The following is a 22,094-nucleotide window of genomic DNA, read 5'->3' as shown; positions in this document are numbered from 1 at the left end:
CACCTGTAATGTTGGATATTAAATTCCCAACAGAATTCATGTTCTCAATATCATTTATTTATTTTACATTTTAATTAGCACAATTTGTTTTCTTTTACAGTTTGTCACTCTTTGCTTATGCATAGTTTTCATAAGTTCTATTGTATTTCTTTATTTTCCTGTAAATGCCTGTAAGAAAATGAACCTCAAGATAGTATATGGTGACATATATATATATATATATATATATATATATATATATATATATATATATATAGTGACACACACACACACATATATATACTTTGATAATAAATTTCCTTTGTATTTGACTTTTGAAATTCAATGACTGAGTTGTCATTGTCCATTTTAAACTGTCACAAAATTGTCCATTTAGAGTTGCTTCACCAGAATAAGACCAGTGTCATTGTAAGAATTAATTATATTATTATTTAAACTGTGAATATGATGTAATTGTTGATAGTAAACACAAACATACATAACAGCGCGGAAAGTGGGTGTGGTCAGATAATTTTATTTCTATGGAAAGAATGGGAGAAATGTGCTAGTTTTGGTTAAAAACTAAGAGGGAATCCTGTTCTCCTACTGGTCAAACCTCTGAGATTGGTGAAGTCTGAAACTGAGCTTTCCCAACTAGTTTAATAGCGAAATCACAAAATTGTTTGGATCTTCTTTGAAATTTATCCGTCTTCCAGCTAGAATGCTGCAATGGAAGTAAAAATCCAGAATGTGGATAGGACTAGGAAAAGAATTATGGAAGATTGGGAGCTCAAAGGATTAGAACATAGACCATAAAACAGTAGAGCACTGGAACAGACCCTTTGTGCCAATCCAATTGATGTGTAGGTCAGATACTGATGATTGGTCATAGAGTCATTGAACATGAGTTATAGAGCATGGAAACAGGCCTCTTGGCCAACTCCTCCATGCCAGTCCAGGTGCCTACCTAAGACAGACTAATTTGTTTTCCTGTGGCCTTTATACATTGAGACTTTCCCTATCTGAGTAACTGTCCAAATAACTTTGAGATAAAACAATGAAAACTTACTTATGTCTTGATAAATGTTGGGGAATAACCTGCTCTTGAGAGGTGGGCCAGGAATTGCAACATGTAATTGTGGGTGTGTTTCTCAGATTTACGGAGCCTGGCAGATGACTAGCTGTGAACTTGTCCTAGATTCTGCTGGATTTTGCTGACAGTCCTGCATGGACTTGTTGGCATTTCCCAACTGTGAGCCGCTTAGTCAGGCTGAGAAAATGGAAATGTGGTGAGATCAGACTGATCCAAGAGCCAAATGCCATAGCAGGTTGTAGACCAAGAGCAGCAAGAACTGCTTTCCTAGCATTACAAATCCATCAATCAAGATCCGTGTCTCTTTCCCTAGCAAGCATCCAAGTCATGTCAACCCAACTTGTCAATCAGGTCAGTATTATCCTGATCCAGTCTCCAGCTTCCCATGTGATCCATTGCCTGTCTATGATGAAGCACAGTGTATTGTGTGCAGTTATAATCACATAGCTTTATTAAGCAAGAAAAATTGCAAAAAATGTTCACTATGATATTATGGGACTGATCAGCCTGAGTTGTAGGGATTAAATAGCCAGGGGCTGTATTCCCTGGAGTGCAGATGAGTATTTTACACTCATGAAGGGCATAATTAAGAGGGTGCTCAGAGGCATTTTACCAGGGCAGGGAAGCCTACAACTAGAAGGCATAGGCGAGAGTGTAGTGATTTAAAGGGCTTTTGACCGGCACGTTTTTTCACAGAGAGGTTGGGTATGTCGAATGAGCTGCCAGAAGTGGTAGAAGCAGATAAACTTAAAATGTTTAAAAGCTACGTAGACAAGTACTTTGAATAGGAACATTTCTGAGGGGTAAATGACATAGGCAGACAAACAGGACCATCCTAGGCAGGCACCCTGATTGCTATGGACGGGCTGGGCTGGAGGGCATGTAATGTGTCGTGTAACTCTATAATTCTATGGCTCTATGGCAAATTACCAGGATCTTCCTTATCCTTCAATCCTGTGAGCACCCAGTTTCCAATTATTCCTTTCTCAGTCCTATCCACATCCCACATTTTGTTCCTCGCTGCAGCATTCCCACCGGTAGATGGAGAATAAATTTCAACAAGGATCCAAATTATTTTGTGATTTCACCGCTGACTTGTTTGGGAATGCTCAGTATGGGTCTTCACTTCACTAATCTTAGAGTTTTGAGAAACTCCTTGTTCCAGTTATTGCTCAATTTTGCTGACACTTTTGTATAGGATTTCCAGCATTTCTCAGTAAGTACCTCCAAGTTGTGATAGTAAGGTTTTGCGGAACTTGGCCAGGTGCTACTGGCCGTTCTCCAGCTGCAATCCAACACTGGTCACCCTGAATCCCATTGGAGTCCAAAAGCGAGGCCGAACCTTGCTGAGACTCCCCAGCATTAACTCAGTGGAATCCACTATAGGCCCTACACCAAAATCTATTGCTGGGTTAATGAGACCTTTCACTTTACTGGGGATTGTAGGGTGGGAAGGAAGGAAAGAAGGTATAAGGCAATACACTATTTTTAAAAATCTTTTGTGTTTTGCAATGTCTTTAATTCTTTGGAGGTTTTTTTATAAGTGATTTATTTTGTGTTTAATCATTGATAAACATTTCTGAATATTGGAGACAATCAGTATTTCTGACCAAATTCTGACAGCTAACGAAGTTGGTAGAGGAGGGTGACTGTGAGGAACAGAATTTCTCCTGATCACAGTTTGTTCTAGCCTGGTCACATCACTCCATGATGTTTGTTTGAGGGCCTAATATCATTCCGGTTCACTTGGACCAGTGGAGTCAACTTTTTGGAATGGACTGAGGTACATTTGTGTGGAAGAGGGCATGGAACACTGGGGAGAGGCCAACTTCAGAGGAAAAAAAGTTCATTTATTCACATCATAGCATTATAAATGTGATTATTCCAAGAGATTGGAAGTGTCTGATTTTGCTGTTTGAAGATTCATTCGGGAAAAGACATCATGTATTTACAAAGCATCTCATTCTGGTGCAATACTTGGTTCAGATATTGAGATCACTTGGGCCTTTCTTTTTCCTTTCCCAACCTTGCCGGATTCTGTTGACCATTCTGTCTACACATGGAATTATGAGAACTAGCTTTAGAGTCAGCACAATGCATGGAATCACCATGGACAGGAGGTACGTTGGTGGAAGTCCCCACCTGTAGAGTGAGGTATAGAGAAATTTATTCCACCCAAGTAAAGCAGTATGCAACGTGCACAGCAACAACGTGACATGACCCAGCTTTGACTGTAAGAAAAAGAAAAAATACTTTAGACAGGGTTATTATGCCTTTATATAAGGCACAAAACCATAATAAGATCATGTATGCTTCTCATTATAAATAAACACAAATAAGTTCAACTCCAGAAACAATTTCGGTAAAAGAAAATTTTGTTTACCAAATGCTTCTTTTTAACTTATAATCAGCTGCCCGACACTGACCTGCAAATATGCCTAGCACTTATGTGATCAACCATCTGAATTCAGGTGATAAAGTTTATAATTTGACTTCTGAAGGTTATTTCTAAGTTAAAGGCAGGAATATAGCCCACCTGGGAATTGTACAGGGAAGCTTTAATAAATTAACAATTGCTGGAAGTCGTCGGGATTTAGTTGCCAGGCCCTTCGAGCTGAGGCGCAGGTGACTCCCACTAGAGATCAAGGGAAAGATCTTTGGCACTATTAAGTTTTCAAGTTGTGTGTATGGGGTTTGAAGGAGCTGTTGGAAATCACTGTTTTTGTTTGTAATACTTTTTATAAGATTTGTATTTTTTAACAAACTCATGTATTTTTCACACTGTCTGGCAGAAAGTAGTATAGCAGCTAAGCTAACGGTTTATCACCTTTCTCATTTTTCATTGTTTAAGTGTTAGCATATTACCCATGTGAAGTAATTGTTTTAGTTATATTGCCCATTCATAAATTCATTCCTATCTCAGGAATTTCTTTAATTTTATCTATAAAGGTTAGAGTTTTTAGGAAGAGCCATCTTTTATTTTTTATATTCCTTTGTCTTACATTTCTCAGCTGTTTATTTAGCTTGCTTAGTATTTCTATGTTTGTTTGTACTTTAAAATAAACTGAGATCTTGGAATTAAGGCTGCTCATCCATCTAGTCCATGCCAAATGATCAAAACTGCCTACTCTCATCGACCTGCCCTCCATACCCCTGCTAACCATGTACCTATCCAAACTTCTCTGAAATGTTGAACTCAGGCTTGCATGCAGCACTTGCTCTACTGGCAGCTGATCCACACTCTTACCATCCTCTGAAGAAGTTTCTCCTAATGTTCCCCTTAAACTTCTCACTTTTCACCCTTGACCAATGACCTCTAGTTGTAGTCTCATCCAACCTCAGTGGAGAAAGCCTGTTTGAATTTACCCTGTCTATACATTCATAACTTTATATACTTCTATCAAATCTCCCTGCTTTCTTCTACATTCCAAGGAACGAAGTCCTAACCTATTCAGTCTTTCATTATAACTCAGGTCCTCCTGTCCTTGTGAATTTTCTCTGCACTCTTTCAACCTTGCTTGCATCTTTCTTATAAGTAGGCGATCAAAACTGCACACAATAATCCAAATTAGGATCACCAACATTTTATACAACTTCAACATAACATCCCATCTCCTGAACTCAATACATTGATTTATGAAAGCATATGTACCAAGAGCTTTCTTTATGACCCTATCTACCTGTGGTGCCACTTTCAATGAATTATGGACGTGTATTGCCAGATCCCACTCCTCAGTGCCCTACCGTTCACTGTGTAAGACCTATCCTGGTTACTCTTACCGAAGTGCAACACCTTACACTTATCTGCATTAAATTCCATCTGATATTTTTCCACGCACTTTTCCAGCTATCCAGATCCCACTGCAAGCTCTGATACTTTCTCACTGTTCACTACATCCCCAGTCTTGGTGTCACCCGCAAATTTGCCGATCCAGTTGACCGCGTTATCATCTTGACAAACAGCAACAAACCCAGCATCGATTCCTGTGACGTTCCACTTGTTTACAGGCCTCCAGTCCATTTTACTACCTCGTCTTGAATGCCAAGTGACTAAACCTGCTTAACTAACTTACCCATGTGAGACCTTGTCAATTACCTTGCTAAATTCCATGTAGACAACAATCACTTCCTTGCCTTCATCGACTTTCCTGGTAAATTCCTTGAAAAACTCTGTAAGACTGGTTAGACATGACCTACTATGCACAAGGACATGCTGAATATCCCTAATCAGTCCATGTCAATCCAAATAATCATCTATCTGGTCCCTTAGAATACCTTCCAATAATTTTCCCACTACTGATGTCATGCTCACTGACTATAATTTCGTGGTTTATTTTTAAAACCTTTCTTAAACAGTGGAGCAACACTGGCATTCCTCCAATCCTCTGGTACTTCACCTGTCGCCAGGGGCGATTTAAAAATCTCTGCTGGGCCACCTGCAATTTCTGCACTTGCCTCCTATCGGGTTTGAGGGAACATCTTGTCAGACCGTGGGGATTTATCCATCCTAATTTGCCTCAAGACAACAAAGACCTCCTTCTCTGTAATCTGTATATTGAAAAAAATGTGGGGAGAAAAATGGGATTGGTGTAAATAGATGTCTGATGATCAGTGCAGACTCAGTAGGATGAAGAGCCTGTTTCAATGTTGCCTCTAACTAACTCCATTTAGATCCTGGAAGATACGTCGCTCAATGTGTTGATTAACTTCCGATTGTTAGACTTTTACTACTCTTGGCTGATTGGGTGGCATGGTAGCCTAGAGGTTAGCACAACTCTTTGCAGTATCAGCAACCTAATTCCAATTCCCGCTGCTGCCTGTACATTCTCCCCCTGACCGTGTGGGTTATCCACAGGTGATCCGGTTTTCTCCCAGAGTCCAACGATATACGGTTGATAGGTTAATTGGTCACTGTAAATGTTCCTGTGATTAGCCTGAGGTTAAATCAGGGGTTGCTGGGCACTTCAACTCGAAGGGCCAGAAAGAGCCTATTCCACGCTGTATCTCAATAAATAATAAAATAGAGAAATAAAAATCCTGCTTGTATTGCACCTATAAGCTTTATCTTACTCTATAGCTACTAAAGATGAGATTCAATGCTTTCTCAATTTCACCCATTTTTTAATGATATTGAAGGCTGTTCAGCCTATCAAGTCTGCACCATCTCTCAGAACAATCCATTAACCCTATATTCTCACTTACTTCCCCATAACCTAATAAACCTCATTACATTCCCCTGATTTTCTTACCACTCAACCATAACAAGTAAATGATCATTTATGGTGGCCAATTAGCCTGCCAAACAACACATCTTTTTGGCATGGAGCATTTCTTTCTTTCCATATTTTCTTTTTGGATGTGGGAGGTAGCTGGAGCACTAGGGAGACCTACCCTGTTATGTGGAGAATGTACACACTTCGCACAGTTGTCACTGGATGTCAGGGGAGCTGTGAGCCAGATGCATTTGATTAAAAAAGGTATTTTGAGAAATAAACCTGAATTCTCACCAAGGGCAGTTTTATATTTATGCTCTGCTTTATTTGACCAGCTGTAATATAATACATTAAAATGGAAATTAATAATCATCTGTAACAACTAACAAAGTACCTGTACAAATCTGAATTCTCTCCAGTTCATAGTGTTGCTCACAGATGGCAGGGAGGTTATTCCAAGCAAAAGGAAGACTGAAAAGCCCAGGATTCCAGATGCATAAAATGCATCACTTCGCCAGGTCCAGACCATCTTAAGTTCTGAGGACGAGTTCTTTTTCACCTGGATGGCAATCAAGAAATAAACTGTTATAGCTTTACAGTATGATACCTTCTCAGATGGAAACAAATTCACTTCAAATAGGCTAGGATATTAGGATATTGCAATGATTAATTAATACTTTCCTCTCACAGGATTACAGGAATCATTTAGCTTACTTTTAGCTCACCTAGTTACAAGTTAAAATGAGCATTTTTCATAAAGATATCCATGTTTACAACAGCTGGAAGACAGGGGTTGACTAAGGATAGTCAGCACAGCTTACTGTTTGGGCGTTCATATCGTTCAAACTTGATTGAGGTTCTTAATGATATGAGGGAAGTAGATAGGCTAGGTGTATAGATTTCAGTAAGAGCTACATGGAATCCAGGGAGAGCTGGCTTATTGGTTACACAATTGGCTTTATAGTAGGAAGCAGTGGGTAATGGTGGAAAGTTACTTCTTGCACAGGAGACTTTTTACCAACAGTGTGTTTCAGGGATCAGTGCTGGGCCTTTGTTGTTTGTCATCTATATCAAAGATTTAGATAAGAATTTGGTTAGTAAGTTTGGAAACAAGACTAAGATAGGTAGTATGGTGGACATCTTCAGAAACCTATTGCAGTAGGTTAGTTTTCATAGAATATAAAATAGTACAGACCTTTCAACCTGCTCCACAATCAATCTAACCCTTCCACTCCACACAGCCCCCCATTTTTCTTTCATCGCTATGGCATTCATAAGAGTCGCTTAAACGCTTCTAAAGTATCTGCCTCTACCACCATTCCTGACAGCGTGTTCCACACTCCAACCACTCTGTGTAACTTACAGGGGGATCTTGATCAGCTGTTATGTGCACCGAGGAACGGGAAATAAGTATGAGGTGTTGCGTTTTGGGAAGTCAAATCCAGGTAGGTCTTTTACAGTGAACAACAGGGTCCTGGGGGATTTTATAGAACAAAGGGAACTTGCAATACAAGGACATAGTTCTCTGAAAATGGAGTCACAGGTAGACAGAGTAGTGAAGGCTTTAGGCATGCTGTCCTCCCTATGACAGGGAATTGAGTTTATAAGTTGGGGTGTCGAGTACGCTGGCTAGACTGCACTCGGAGAATTGTATTCAGTTTTGGTTACCTAACTGTAGGAAAGATGTTAGTGAACTGGAAAGAGTGCAGAAAAGATTTATAAGGATGCTGCCAGGACTTGAGTGGCTGAGTGATAGGAACAGACTGAAAAGTGATTTTATAGAGGTGATTAAAATAATGAGGGGCATAGATGAGGTGAATGTACTCCCTCTTTTCCCTACGGTTGGGGAATCAAGAACTAGAGCGCATAGGTTTAGATGAGAGGGGAAAAGTTTTACAATAACTTGATGGGCAACTATTTTATACAGTAAGTGTATGTAAGTGGAATGAACTGCCAGATGAAGTGGTTGATTCAGATATAATAACAACTTCAAGAGAAAGTTGGACAACTACATGGATCAAAAAGCTTTACAAAGTTGTCAAACAGAGGAAAGGAGTTCAGGTTGTATGCAGCATTTTTTGTGCCTCATAACACTGTGCCAACAATGTGTGGAGCTGCAGGAGATGGCTGAGGTTTTTAATGTCCATTTCTCCTTGGTGTTTACTAAGGAGAATATTATGGAGGCCATAGAAAGGGGAGGAATAAGTAATGAGATCTGGGACATACTCATATTATGAGGAAGGAGGTTTCTACAGCCTTAAAGTGCATTCAGGTAAGAAAATAACCAGGGCCTAACCAAATGCATCTCTAAGCCTTATGGGAGGCCAGGGAAGAAATCATAGAAGACCTTGTAGACAATTGCTTCATCCTTAGCTATTGGTGCAATTCTGTAAGGCTGGATGGTAGCTAATGTTTACACGTACAAACAAGCTGGATGAACTCAGTAGGTCGGGCAGCATCCGTTGAAAGGAGCAGTCAACGTTTCGGGCCGAGACCCTTCGTCAGGACTGAAGAAGGAGGGAGCAGGGGCCCTATAAAGAAGGTGGGGGGAAGGTGCAGGTGAAAAACCAATCAGAGCAAAGATCAATGGGTGGAGGAGGGGAAGCAGGGAGGGGATAGGCAGGAGAGGTGAAGAAGGAGTGTAAGGGGAAAGCACTATGTGTAGTAGAAGAAGGCAGAATCATGAGAGGTGATAGGCAGCTAGAAGAGGAGACAGAGTGAAAGTGGGTTGGGGGAAGGGAGAGGGAGGGAATTACTGGAAGTTGGAGAATTTGATGTTCATACCAAGGGGCTGGAGACTACCCAGATGGTATATGAGGTGTTGCTCCTCCAACCTGAGTTTTGCCTCATCATGGCAGTAGAGGAGGCCATGTATGGACATATCCAAATGGGAATGTGAAGCAGAGTTGAAGTGGGTTGCAACCGAGAGATCCTGTCTGTTGTGGCGGACGGAGCGGAGGTGCTCGACAAAGCGGTCCCCCAATCTGCATCAGATCTCGGTGATGTAGAGGAGGCTGCACTGGGAGCACCGGATGCAATAGATTACCCCAACAGACTGATATAACAGGCAACATAGCTAATGTTGTTTTTCATTGCTCAAGGAATAAGCAAGGACAAACCAGGGAACTGCAGACTGGTGTGACTGACTGCACTTGTAGAGAAGTTACCGGAGGGAATTCTGAGGGACAATATCCACCATTACTCAGAGAGTCAAGGTCTGATCAGTAACAGCCAGCATTATTTTATGCATGAAAATTTATATCTGATGAATATCTTGGAGTTTTTACAGAGTTTTTAATTAAGGAAACAGATGATAGTAGCGGGTAGTGCCTTGGATGTTGTCTATATGTACTTTAGTAAGGCATTTGACAAGGTTCTACTTGGCAAGCTAATCTGGAAGATTAGGTTACATGAGATTTGGGGTAAACTTGTGAGGTAAATTCAGAATTGGCTTGATAGTCAGATGCAGAGTGTGATTGTTGAAGTTTGATTCCCTAACCGAAGAACTGTGACTAATGGGATGTCCCAAGGGTTTGTGTTGGGACATTGTTTGTTTAGTTTTTATGTAAATAATTTTGATGTGAGTGCACATGGCACAATTAGCAAGTTTGCTGATTATACTATATTAGAGGCACTTATCATAGTGAAGCAGATTGCAATGAATTACAAAAAGATTATGATCTGTTAGCAAATGGTTTTACTACTTTGATAGCAGTGAAGTGATAGATTTTGAATGTCAGACCAGGATAGGATCTATATGTTGAATGTCAGGGCATTAAGGAGTATAATGAAACATAGGGACCTGGGAGTACATGTACACAGTTTAGTGAGAGAAGACAGACATGGAAGAAGGCAGTTAGCATCCTGACCTTCAGTTGACGCCCTGAGTTTAGAAGTTGAGACGTTCTGTTGCAGTTATATTAAACCTCTTAGAAGTTTATAAAATCACAAGGAGTCATAGTCTTTTTTTCCCCCGATGTTGGAGAATCCAAAACTAGAGGACACAGATGCAAGATAAGAAGGAGAGATTTAAAAGAGAGCTGAGAGGTAACTTCTTTACATGGAGGCAGTGAGTACCTGGAATGGGCTGCTGGAGGAACATGAGAACATAAGAAATAGGAGCAGGAGTAGGCCATCTGGCCCATTGAGCCTGCTCCACCATTCAGTAAGACCATTCAGTAAGATCTGGTGACTCATCTCCATCTGCCTGCCTTTTCCCCATTAATTCCCCTTCTATGCAAAAATCTGTCCAACCTTGTCTTAAATATATTCACTGAGGTAGCCTCCAGGGCTTCATTAGGCAGAGAATTCCACAGATTCCCCAATCTCTGGGAAAAGCAGTTCCTCCTCATCTCTGTCCTAAGTCTACTCCCCCGATTCTTGAGGCTAGATCCCCTGTGGTTGAGTGGTTGTGAAGATACAATTGCAATACTGTAATTAAGAGGCATTTGGATAGATACATGGAGGGGAAGGACTTTGACGGATATGGGTCAAACGTGGGGCTGGCAGGGAGGATGTTGTGGTTGGCATTGACCAGTTGGGCCAAAGGGCCTGTTTTTTGTGCTGTATTACTCCATAATGCTTTGTCTCCATGCCACTCTTTCAAAAGTCAGGGTGACATGAATTAATTGCCTAATGGGGGCTTCAAATAAATGAACAGTCCTGAACAAAATAAAGCCAGTGTTTTGTTTTTCAAAGGCAGTATTGAATACCTTTATATTCAGTTTGCATTCTAAATGAAATACTACCTCTCAATCTCAATGCTGAGCATTATGTGGAGTAGATTGTGATTTTGTGCCATAGTGGAAGACTGGTGATCCTGACAATCTTACAGCTCCCCTTATTTTCATTAGCCTGATCACAGATGAATAGTGACTATGCCATAGAGTGGATAAACTGCACAATGGAATCTCTGCGAACCTCCTGCTTGATTTCCAGTAGTCTAACAGTAGAAATGCAATGACATCGGGAATCTTTAGTATAATCACAAACCAAAAACGAAGAAACACTGATTTCTTTTCTCTAAGAAAGGAAATATTGAGAGTATTTAGGGATACATTATGAAAATAATGACTATGGCATCGTTTTAAGGGAAATGTTTCAGTTTTCGTGTAAGCAGGAAAGACATTCAATTGTTTCACCATTGTGTCCAGAGTTAACAATGGAGCTAAAACCTGACACAGAACAATGCTCAGCGAACAAAAGATTTAAAAAAAAACAAAGTGTTTGGAACATTATGAAGCTGCACGCAAGGGAAGGAGAGTTGTGTTTGGGTACATATGCAACTCCAAAATAATATCAGAGTGGCAGCAGATCGTGCTGTCACCTCAACATAGTAGCTCAATCCTATAACATTAGTTTCAACTCATGTTTTCACTATATGCCACATGTAAATAAAAATGCATTGAAAATGCTCGATGTGAGCCTAAACCGTCTTACACTACAGCACATAGTTGGTGCGTTCATCCCAGTTGTCTTTGCATGGCTTGAAGGCAAAGTCACTCAGGTTACGTTGCACGTTGCCCATGGATTACAAAGGTTATTCTTGCTCATAAGAACATAAGTAGGGAGTCATCCACTCATTTAGTTCATCTAGATCCCAAACACTTGGCCCATTCTAACCACCTTAGCACCAGCTGCAAAACCTGCACATTTGCGGGATTTGTTTATAAATTATAAGGCTTTTAAAACATGGAATGCTTGAGATTGAAAAGAAAATTGTGTTCAACCTATGATCTTTAGTAGAGTCATAGACTCTTAGTAGCATCATCAAGTGCTCATGATTAAGCACTCTTGTAAGCGATGATTTTTCATAGAAGCTTCTCAAATGCAGTTCTGAGGACCTCAAGAGTGAGATGGTTTCTGCAAATATGTTTGAGCTGATGGAATAATGGAAAGACAATCATACACCTGTCACTTTTACAAGACAGTTTCCAGAATTTCCAAACTGTATGTCCAAGAGATTATTAGGGCAATAACTCACAAAGGAAAATTTTAAGGTTACAAATGCCTTTGGAAATGTTCTGAAGATCAGACCGATGCAACACCTACACAATATTCCCAAAAGTGGATTGGGATTCTGTCTGTACTTGGAGGATTGTGTACATACCTGAACTATGCCTATTACAGCCTTTCCTGAGTATGCCAGTACATGTAAGACCAGAGATGGGCAATCAAAAGATAGCAATGCAGAGACTGAACCTGCACCGGATGAGTGTTACCTCAACCTTCATAAGTTCAAAGGGATCATTTTAGGTAGGTTACCATGTTCTTCTTGGGCACTAGTATGATTGAAGCCTGCTCGAAGAAGGTGGTTGCCTCAGACTGCCAAAGCAGTCATTAAACACTCCAGTCAGTTGAATAACACAGGGTTTCAGTACTTGGCCAGGTACCCCGTCTGAATCAGATGCTTTCTGTAGGTTCACTATCCTAAAGAATGCTTTCATGTGCACCAGTGACTGAAGTCACAAGGTTGGTGGGTGCTGTGGGATATTGTAAAGGTCCCTCCATATTCTGTTGAGGCATTGATAAAGTGGGCAGGCAGCATCTTTTTCCCAGAATGGCAATGGCTAAAATGAGAGAACATAGTTTTAAAGTGATTGGAAGGATGTACAGTATATCAGAGACAGGTGCATTAAGGACATTTAAGAGACTCATAGATAAGTACATGGGTGAAGAAAAATGGAGAGCTATGTGTGAAGTAAGGGTAGATTGATCTTGGAGCAGGTTAAAAGGTTCAGCACAACATTGTGGCCAAAGGGTCTATACTGTGCTGTACTGTTCTAGATACCTTAACTTGGCTCACACTACTCCAACATGAACCCAACCCCATGTTTCCTAGTTTTTGTATGTACTTTGGAGCCATGAGTCCTGAGCAACCTTTGATGAATGATCATCAACATGAAGAGTTAACTGAGACTCTCTGCAGATTAGATGTCAGAACCAACAAATCGCTTTCTTCTTTCTCTCGCTAAAATCTGAGGTTTCCTGCTCTTCTCCTTCCTCTGCACTTTCTTCTCATGCCAAAACCCCCAAAGACTTGAAATTTTCATGAATCCTGAAGGACAGTTCATCAAGGGCCACCAGCATCTTCGCTGTATGGGCCATTCTGCATAATAACAGGAGTTTCTGCTATTGAAAAGAGGTCATCTGCTATCAAAGGGCAGGAAATGAGGTTAATGTAAATGAGCTCAAAGCAAGTGATACTAAATCAGAACAGCTCTTATCCCCATCTTGTTCCCATTCTATTTCTTCTTTGATAGTTATTCCAAACTCCAGGTTCTCTAATAAGGAGGTCTGTAAGGGAGCTATCTCTGACTTCTCAGATTTTCTCCCTGGGTTATTGTCCTCAGACTCTAATGTCCTACAGCAACTAGAATGATACCACAGTTCGACCCATTCAATTCACCTTACTACACCATCCTGACAGAATAATATTTAAGACAATACTAAAATACAATAAAGGAACAAGCCTTACCTCTTCTGCAACATATTTAACATATCTCCAGTAAACTGAGTACCTAAGTGATGCGATCAATGAATAGAATACATGAAGAAAACCATATGCAAATGCCACAAGTCCAAGCTGCTTTCGGCACAGCATCCACTTGTCAAGCCAGTCAGGAAATCTCTTATACTTTGTCCCTCTGTAGAGCTGGAGGAATGCAGCAATCACTCCTGGCAGGTAAACCAGCCCAAGGAGAATGAGAGAGACAACTGGAAAAATCGTATTGGGTATGGAAACCATCAACAGATAGGAATTATCCTTATTCTTTTCCACATAAGGATGGATCACCTTAATCACCAAACAATATAAGAAGAAGAATATTGTGAGACCAGCTGTTATAATAAATGGTAACCTCCACATTGGGAAGAGCTGTAGTGGGTAGTTCTCTATTTCTTTAGCTGCTAGAAGAGACCCCTGGTCTAAAGGAGTGAGGCCTAGACTCCTGGCAACATCCATCACCTTCTGTTTGGATTTAGTGTCGTCGCCACAGACGAAGACCTGAAACAAAGTGCAATTGCTTTTACTTCTGATGGAGAGGCAAGAGCTACAATTCAATATAATTAGCACTACTGGTGAATTTTATTATAAAAATAGATTATCCATGTAGATAACATTCTTCATATAGTCAGTAGAGCTGTCTGTGATCTTACCTGACTGTTGGCATCCAGGCTGCCTGACTGAAGGGCCCAGGCAGAAACTGTGTTAAATCCCTTCACCACAATTGCTTTGGGGACCAGCTGAGAAAGATACTGAGCATTGGACTCAGGGTACTGATTCATTTTGAGGTTGTTGCTCACATCCACCAGCACTTTACCATCTAATAAATTGGACAGAGCTGGGAGAAAATCATAGTTCTCCCTGTGAACTGCCAGGAAAATGATGTTAGATTCTTTCAGGGCTTCAGCATGGGTAGTGACTTGAGCTCCACTTGGTAGCAGGGTGGAATTTTTTGGGTTTCGGCTGCCATATACCACTGGGTACCCTGACTTGAGCAGCCTCATACCCAAAGATCGGCCAAAGTCCCCAGTGCCAAAAATGCAGACTGCCTCCTGCTTATGGTCCAACCTTCTTCTGCTGGTCGTCTGATGAAGTGGGATCATGTTTGATGAATTGATGTCCAACTCTGAAAAATATAGAAGAAATTTCCTATTTGTTATTTTTCTTCAGATATGCCAAACATCAATTCTGTAGTTTTATGTTGTACAATTATGCTTGGTATGAAGTTATCCAATATTCAGTAATATTTTTAATTCATTTTCTCAGCTACAACATGATAGGCAGTAATATCCTTACTTCTTATGATCGGTAGGAGCACATTAGGCTTCATTCCTCCCCTTATTTCCTTGTAATCTCTGTAAAAATCTCACACACATAACTATCAAGGTACTTGCCACATATAGAACATTGTGTGATTTTTCTTAACCCCATCTGCCAAATGCATCATACACCCTCTCTCTGTCCCCCTAATTTCACTCTGAAGAGCTAATGTTTTTAGAATCATCAAGGGATTTACTCATCTCCAATCACGTGAACTCAATGTATGCTTCCTTCTTTCTCTTGTCCAGAAACTCAATATCTCTCATCAGCCCAGGTACCTTAAATTTGCCAGGTTTATCCTTCACCTAACAAGAACATGTTGCCCTAGATTATTGATATCACACTCTTAAAAGCCTCTCTCTTGCCATTAGTTCCATTCTTTTCAGACAGATATACTGAATTGACCTCTGCTAGATTTTGCCTAATTACTCTCAAATTCACCCTGCTTTAATTTAGGGTTCTAACCTGTAGACCTGTCTAAAGTATCTTTAAACTAATAGAATTACGGTCAAAAGAGCCAAAGAGCTCCTTGACGTTCTATTACTTGCCCTGACTTGTTCCCTAGGAGAATGCCCAGTACTGTACCGCCCAAGTAGAGCCTTCTGTTTCTTGACTCGAGAAACCTTCCTGGCCACATTGCGCAAATTTCATCCTGTCCATGTCCCTAATACTCTGTGTAGTCCAGTCAATACTGGGGAAACTTAAATCTCCCACTAATACAACCCTATTAAGTATGAGCAATCTCTCTACACACCTGAGATGAAAAATATCTGCAGATGCTGGGAATCCAAGCTACACACACAAAATGCTGGAGGAACTCAACAAGCCAGGTAGCATCTACGGAAAAGAGTAACAATCGACATTTTGGGCTGGGACCCCTTTATCAAGTTCTGATGAAGGTCTCAGCCTGAAACATCGACTGTACTCCTTTCCTCCAGCATCTTGTGTGTGTTTCTCTACACACCTGTTTCTCAAGTTTCTGCTGACTGTTTGGGGTGGGGTTTATAATACAGTTCCACTGGAATGACCCTCCACTTCTTGTTTTCTAAGTTCTATTCATATGGCCTGACTGGAAAACCGTCTCAGAATGTTATCTGTCTGCACTGCTTTCAGGTCCTCCTGTTGTCAAAAAGACAACACAGCCCCTCGCTTAGCTATAGCTCTGCCACACCTGTTGCACCTGAATGCTGGAATACTGAGCTGCCCATCCTGTCCTTCTCTCAGCCTTGTTTCTGTTACAGCACCCCAGGCCTCAGAGTCAATCCATGCTCTGAGTTCTTACCTGTTCAACCTCTTGCCTTGAAATAAACACAGTTGAACTGGGTATTCCTTCCCCTGACCCTGGCTTTCCTGATTACTAAACTTGCTCTCCCTGGCTACTGCGATAGTCCTTGACATCCTTCTGCTCAGACTCCCCCCACCACCCACCTCGCCTATTTAGTTTAAACTCTCCCATTTAGCACTACCTAACTTTTCCACAAGGATATTGGTCCCTCTCTGGTTTAAGTGTAACCCATCTTCTTGAGCTGGTTGCTTCTCCCCCAGAAGGGATCCCAACGGTTCAAGAACATGAAGTCCTGCCCTCTGCACCACATCCTCAGCCACACATTCATCTGGGCTACTGTTCTATGTCTGACCTCTCTAGCATGTGAGTAATCACTACCCTCAAGGTCCTGCTTCTTAACGTCTCACTTAACTCCCTACATACTCATCAATGACCTCGGACACCTACTTAAAGTTGATGAATGTACCTTTATGTAACCAATTATGTAACTTCTAATTTTTTGCTCTTTATCCCCTCCCCAGGCCCCGCCAGCTGGCACAAACTTCCTGCAAGTTTTAAAACTATAAAGAAATCTGGAAAGCACCATCTCCTTGGTAGTATTTCTGAATATCGGTGGAAATCAACCTCAATCAGGAAAATGATTCACTTAAATTCCACTGATGGAGCATGTAGTGTATTTAATATTACCGTAATATTTGAGTAACCTTGTAAATACTTTGCTTGATTGGTCATTTTTGCTTGTTTAAATAATTATGAGTTATATGTAAAATTATGTTAATTGCATATGTAATCACACTACCAGCAGGCTTCGTTTAAAGTAAACACGGTTGGACCTGCATTTTGGATTTCTGTGTGTTCATTTGAACTAGTTAATATTTTTAAAATTACAAAACATAACATTGGTGATGAATGAACCTGAGATAGCTGTCAACCTGTTGAAGTGCAGTGAAACATTTCATGTTCAAAGGAGTGAGCTGCCAGGCACGGTGAATGGCAAAACAGCCGGCACATGGAGAGATAGGTCAAGTTAAAAAAAAAGCAGAGCCACAGGTGTTCTTTGGAAGGGAAGACATAATTGAGTTTAACAATAGGTAGTAAATTGAGGAATATATGTGTTCATTAAGTGTGAGTATCAGGTAATAATAATCATAAGAAAAAAGCAAAAATAGCTGGCTATGTCATAAAAATTGACATATTTGATTACACAGAAGAAAATTGAAATATGTATACTGAGTTAATTCAGCAATATTCTCAAGCAAATGAAAGAGCCAACAAGTACAAATTTTGCTGAGTTCATTGAGCTTAAAGGCATATAGTTTGCTTAGATATTCAACTGCTCCAACCAGACTAGCAGAAATTAGCTTTGCTGATATTGTAAAAGCAATTAGAACATTTAGAACCAAAGCGATTGTTGATTGTAGAATGCTTTGAGTTTCATAAGCAGAATAAGCAAAAGGAAGGGAAGCTGAATGTAAGTGATTGTCTGAGCATTGTCAATTTGGTAATGGTTTTAATGATACACTGAGAGATCATTTAGTTTGTGGAATCTTCAAAGAAAGCATTTAAAACAGCTTCAAACTGAAGCACGACTTACAGTCAAAAGAGCTTTTGAAATCACTGTTTCAATAGAAACCACAGACAAGTGTTTGAGTTACAGTCAGGAATAAAAGTGAGTATGAATAAAATTGCAGTATCAAAACAGAAAACAGCTGGCTTAACAAATTATGTTACCATTGTGGCAGGAGCTCACATACAAATGCAGATTTAAAGATGAAACCTGCAGAAAATGCAAATGAAGTAGGACAAATTGATAGAGCATTTTGGGCAGAAAAAAATAAATGGATTACTCAGGGAAGCAAAAAAAGCTAAAATATCAAGTTACAGTTTCAAAAACAGCACTAACCTGTATGCTGTTGATGAAAAATCTGCTAATAGTGAGAATGATACAAATCTGTGCAGCCTTCGGATTTATAGTGTGAAAAATAACAACAGGTAAGCAAGATGGCTTACCCCAGAAGTGAATGGCAATTTAATTTAAATGGAATTGGACACTGCTTCAGCTGTTTGACTTATTGCACAAATTGAGTTTGAATGGCATTTCAAAAATCTGGCCTTCAGATATTCAACTAAGAACCTATACTGGAGAAAAGATAACTCCTGTGGGAATGATACTTACAACAGTGAAATATAATAACCAACGTGCCACATTAAGTGTGAATGTGGCAAAAACAGGATGGCCAACGTTGTGGGGGCATGATTGGCTAAGAAAATCACAACTTGCATGCTCTGTCCCCTGCAATGAAGCCATGTGAAAGTGCATTAGGAAAGGTACTGGATGATACCACAACTTTTCACATGCTGAACAACATGAAGTGTTGCCAAACAGGGGTCAAGCAGACGTTGGTGTCAACCTCTGTACCTCTGGCTGGAAAGCATATTGGACCAAGGAAGGGCCATACTGCTCATGAATTTTGAAAGCAATAGTCCGACTACAACAGTTTTTATAGGCAACGTATGTGAGGAAGCACCTGATGTGTTAATCAGGCAGTTACTTGTGAAATGTTTTATGCTGAAATAGAGTTCAAGGAACTTCAGGAAGGTGGTAAACATTTGGCCTTTGTGAGCATAAAGAACCAGAATCTACTCTGTGTGCATTCAGGTTATTGCATGAACTTCAATTGTGAGACCAAAAGCTGATTGGTCTGATGCACAGACCAAAGCCCAGCTGGATGAATGGAAGGCCAAAAAGAAAGGAGGCAATGGAGATACAAAAACAGATGATTCTTAGATGATATTCTGGATGAGGAAACCAAGAGGAGAAATCAGATCATAAAGGGAGCAATAGAAGCGTTAATACAAGAATACTCTAATTAACAAATGCATCTTCCCAAGATCAAGATGCATAAACTTGAAGAAGAAAGATATCTAGAACTGTCTGAACTGCTTCCTGCAGTCTCAGAGTCAATACCTACAACCACCACAGAGGAGGTCTCAGAACCTTAGACTGTTTTCAAAGCAGCAAGTTTCAATGGCCAAGCAGAGTGATCTCACTTGTCAGGAAAGATGTTATCCCACAAGAGCAAGAAATGCTCCACATCAATTAAGTCTTTAGACCTGAATGGGACAATTCAAAATTTGCTATGCTGTGTATTTCTGTTTACAGTAGTTGTATTATTTATTATACTGTGTACGCAGTTGAGATGCATTCTCCATTGAATTGGATTTTATAGCTAAGCAGGGAGGAATGTTGTGTATTTAATGTTCTAGTAACATTTGAGTAATCTTGTATATGTGTATATTGTTCGATTAATCATTCTAGTTTGTTTAACTGCAGACTCCTGTGTGTTCCTTTGAATTAGTTTAATATTTTGAAGTTACAAAATATTATCGGGAATTTGTCATGTAATTAAATGTTTATTTAAGCAATCCAGACTGCAGAGATTTAAAGGTTTATAATCTTAAAGCTTAATCTTAAAATATTCTGCTTTAATAAGTGATGTATCTTTAACAGCATGCAAATACGAATTTTGGAAGATGTCTTTTTTTTGCAAATAGCCTGCAATTCACTTTGATACAAGGATATGAGATAATTCCTTTCCTTTTTCAGTAAATGTGAGCAATCAGCTTTTATTTTATGGGAAATGCAAAGGAACCCGATGTTCGGATGGAGCCGGGACAGATTGAAAAGGTCAAAGTGTTGGGACCCAAGGCGAGGTAAGGGCTGATTAAAATCGCTACTCCACAACGTTTACTAGGCTCTGTGCACTGTTTGCTTGTGGTTGCTGTTTACATGAAGTTTCTTTTTCTTTGCAAATTGGGTGTTGGATGGTCTTTGTTACGGGTTATTTTATTGTTTTAATTTCTTATGGACATGATGTGGTTGTTTTATTCTCTGCATGTTGGGTGTTAAACAGTCTTCTTTATATATATATGGGGTTTGTTTCTGGCTATCTTTGTTTCATGTCTGGCCGCCTGTCTTGGACATATGATATATAGACTCGTGCACACAAACACATACAACATACATCAGGTGCACATTTTACTAACACACATTTCAAGCACCTTTCAGTTTGGCAGGGTGTGCTTGTTTAAACAAAGAGCCTTTTGATCATTTAGCTGCTGAGAACTTCAGCCAATGGGTGCCTTTGTGGTCAGACTATTGACATCAATCCATTTTCTCAAGCACCTCAGTTTTTGCAGTCACAACAGCAAGTGTAAGTCTGTTATCTCTGCATAGTGAAAGACATTCTTTGCCCAAATGGAGACAAGTTTCAACATTTATGCTGTGTCAGGAGTTATCTGGAAAGAAAAGAAATCCAATGACATTTCACATCAAAATTCAACATTCTATTGCCTTTCCTGTTTCATAGAAAACATACAGCACAAAACAGGCCCTTCGGCCCACAAAGCTGTGCGGAGCGTGTCCTTACCTTAGAACTACTTTTTTACCCATAGCCCTCTATTTTCTAAGCTCCACGTAGCCATCCAGGAGTCTCTTAAAAGACATTGTTTCCGCCTCCACCACCGTCACCGACAGCCCATTCCACACACTCACCACTCTCTGCATATAAAACTTACCCCTGACATCTCCTCTGTACCTGCTTCCAAGCACCTTAAAACTATGCCCTCTCATGCAAGCCATTTCAGCCCTGGGAAAAAGCCTCTGACTACCTACACAATCAATGCCTCTCATTATCTTGTACACCTCTATCAAGTCACCTCTCATCCTCCTTCGCTCTGCGGAGAAAAGGCTGAATTCACTCATCCTATTCTCATAAGGCATGCTCCGCAATCTGGGCAACATCTTTGTAAATTTCCTCTGCACCCTTTCTATGGTTTCCATGTTCTTCCTGTAGTGGGGTGACCAGAATTGAGCACAGTACACCAACTGGGGTCTGACCAGGGTTTCACTTCCTTAATATGTACATGGGCTTCAATGTGCTAGTTCTGTATTGCTGTATTTCCTCTATGGCTGCCATCTGTCCACAGGAAGCTACTCACTTTCCCTTGGACACCATATTGCATGGGTAACTCTTGTTCTGGGTGAGCCAGAAGTGCATTGCCTCCCCAGCTGATCGAAGTGCCGCCTGGGAGGTTTTGCTGTGGCACTCAGGTGAGCTTACCACCCAAGAAGAACAAAACAATAATCTGCTGGGAATTAGCCATCTACTCTATTGTTTTGCATATTTTCACATTTCTTTATGACACGTTCATCTCTTGTTTAGGGTGGCTCTCAAAGCAATCTCTTTCTCCTTCTCACTTTTCTTTCGCATGCCCATCACCCCCAGCCTGTGTTATGCGCTGCCTACTTCACTAGGAGTCAACTGGAATAGCAAATTAACCAATACATCAGCCAGCACATGGGAGGGAACTTGAGCACCCAAGGGAGAACATTCAAATTCTACACAAGCAATTCCAAAGGCAAGGATCAAAGCAGAGTTGCTGGAGCTGGAAGGCAGCGACTTTGTTTGCTGCACCACTGTATTGCCCCAGCTCCAGGGACAGCACTGAGCTGCAGGTGCCTTGTCTCTGCTCTCCTCCCTCTTCTTAATTTTAGCTCTGTATAATCTGAGCAGGAGTCTGTTCACAATGAAGAGGAGTGTGGGTGGAAAGAATGAGATTTTCTGCAGAAGACCAATCAGCTCGCAAATGGTTTCTGTCTGTGTGTGGGTAAAAGCAATCAGCTAACAGACATGATGC

The 22,094-nt window shown here is 40.5% G+C and overlaps 1 protein-coding gene across 1 annotated transcript; it reads right to left on the bottom strand.

Annotated features, from left to right (window-relative positions):
- Positions 1–329: 329 nt before the first annotated feature.
- Positions 330–20,541, bottom strand: LOC132395516 (metalloreductase STEAP4-like). Its single transcript, XM_059972255.1, has 5 exons — positions 20,457–20,541; positions 14,443–14,915; positions 13,763–14,290; positions 6,680–6,844; positions 330–3,303 (listed from the first exon to the last, which is right to left on the bottom strand). The coding sequence occupies exons 2-5, from the start codon at positions 14,890–14,892 to the stop codon at positions 3,055–3,057; spliced, it is 1,392 nt and encodes a 463-aa protein (XP_059828238.1). The 5' UTR covers positions 14,893–14,915; positions 20,457–20,541; the 3' UTR covers positions 330–3,054.
- Between the last annotated feature and the right edge of the window lie 1,553 nt (positions 20,542–22,094).

This window comes from Hypanus sabinus, chromosome 6 (assembly GCF_030144855.1).
Source record: "Hypanus sabinus isolate sHypSab1 chromosome 6, sHypSab1.hap1, whole genome shotgun sequence".
NCBI classification, from domain to species: domain Eukaryota; kingdom Metazoa; phylum Chordata; class Chondrichthyes; order Myliobatiformes; family Dasyatidae; genus Hypanus; species Hypanus sabinus.
This window is presented reverse-complemented; position numbering and strand designations above follow the sequence as displayed.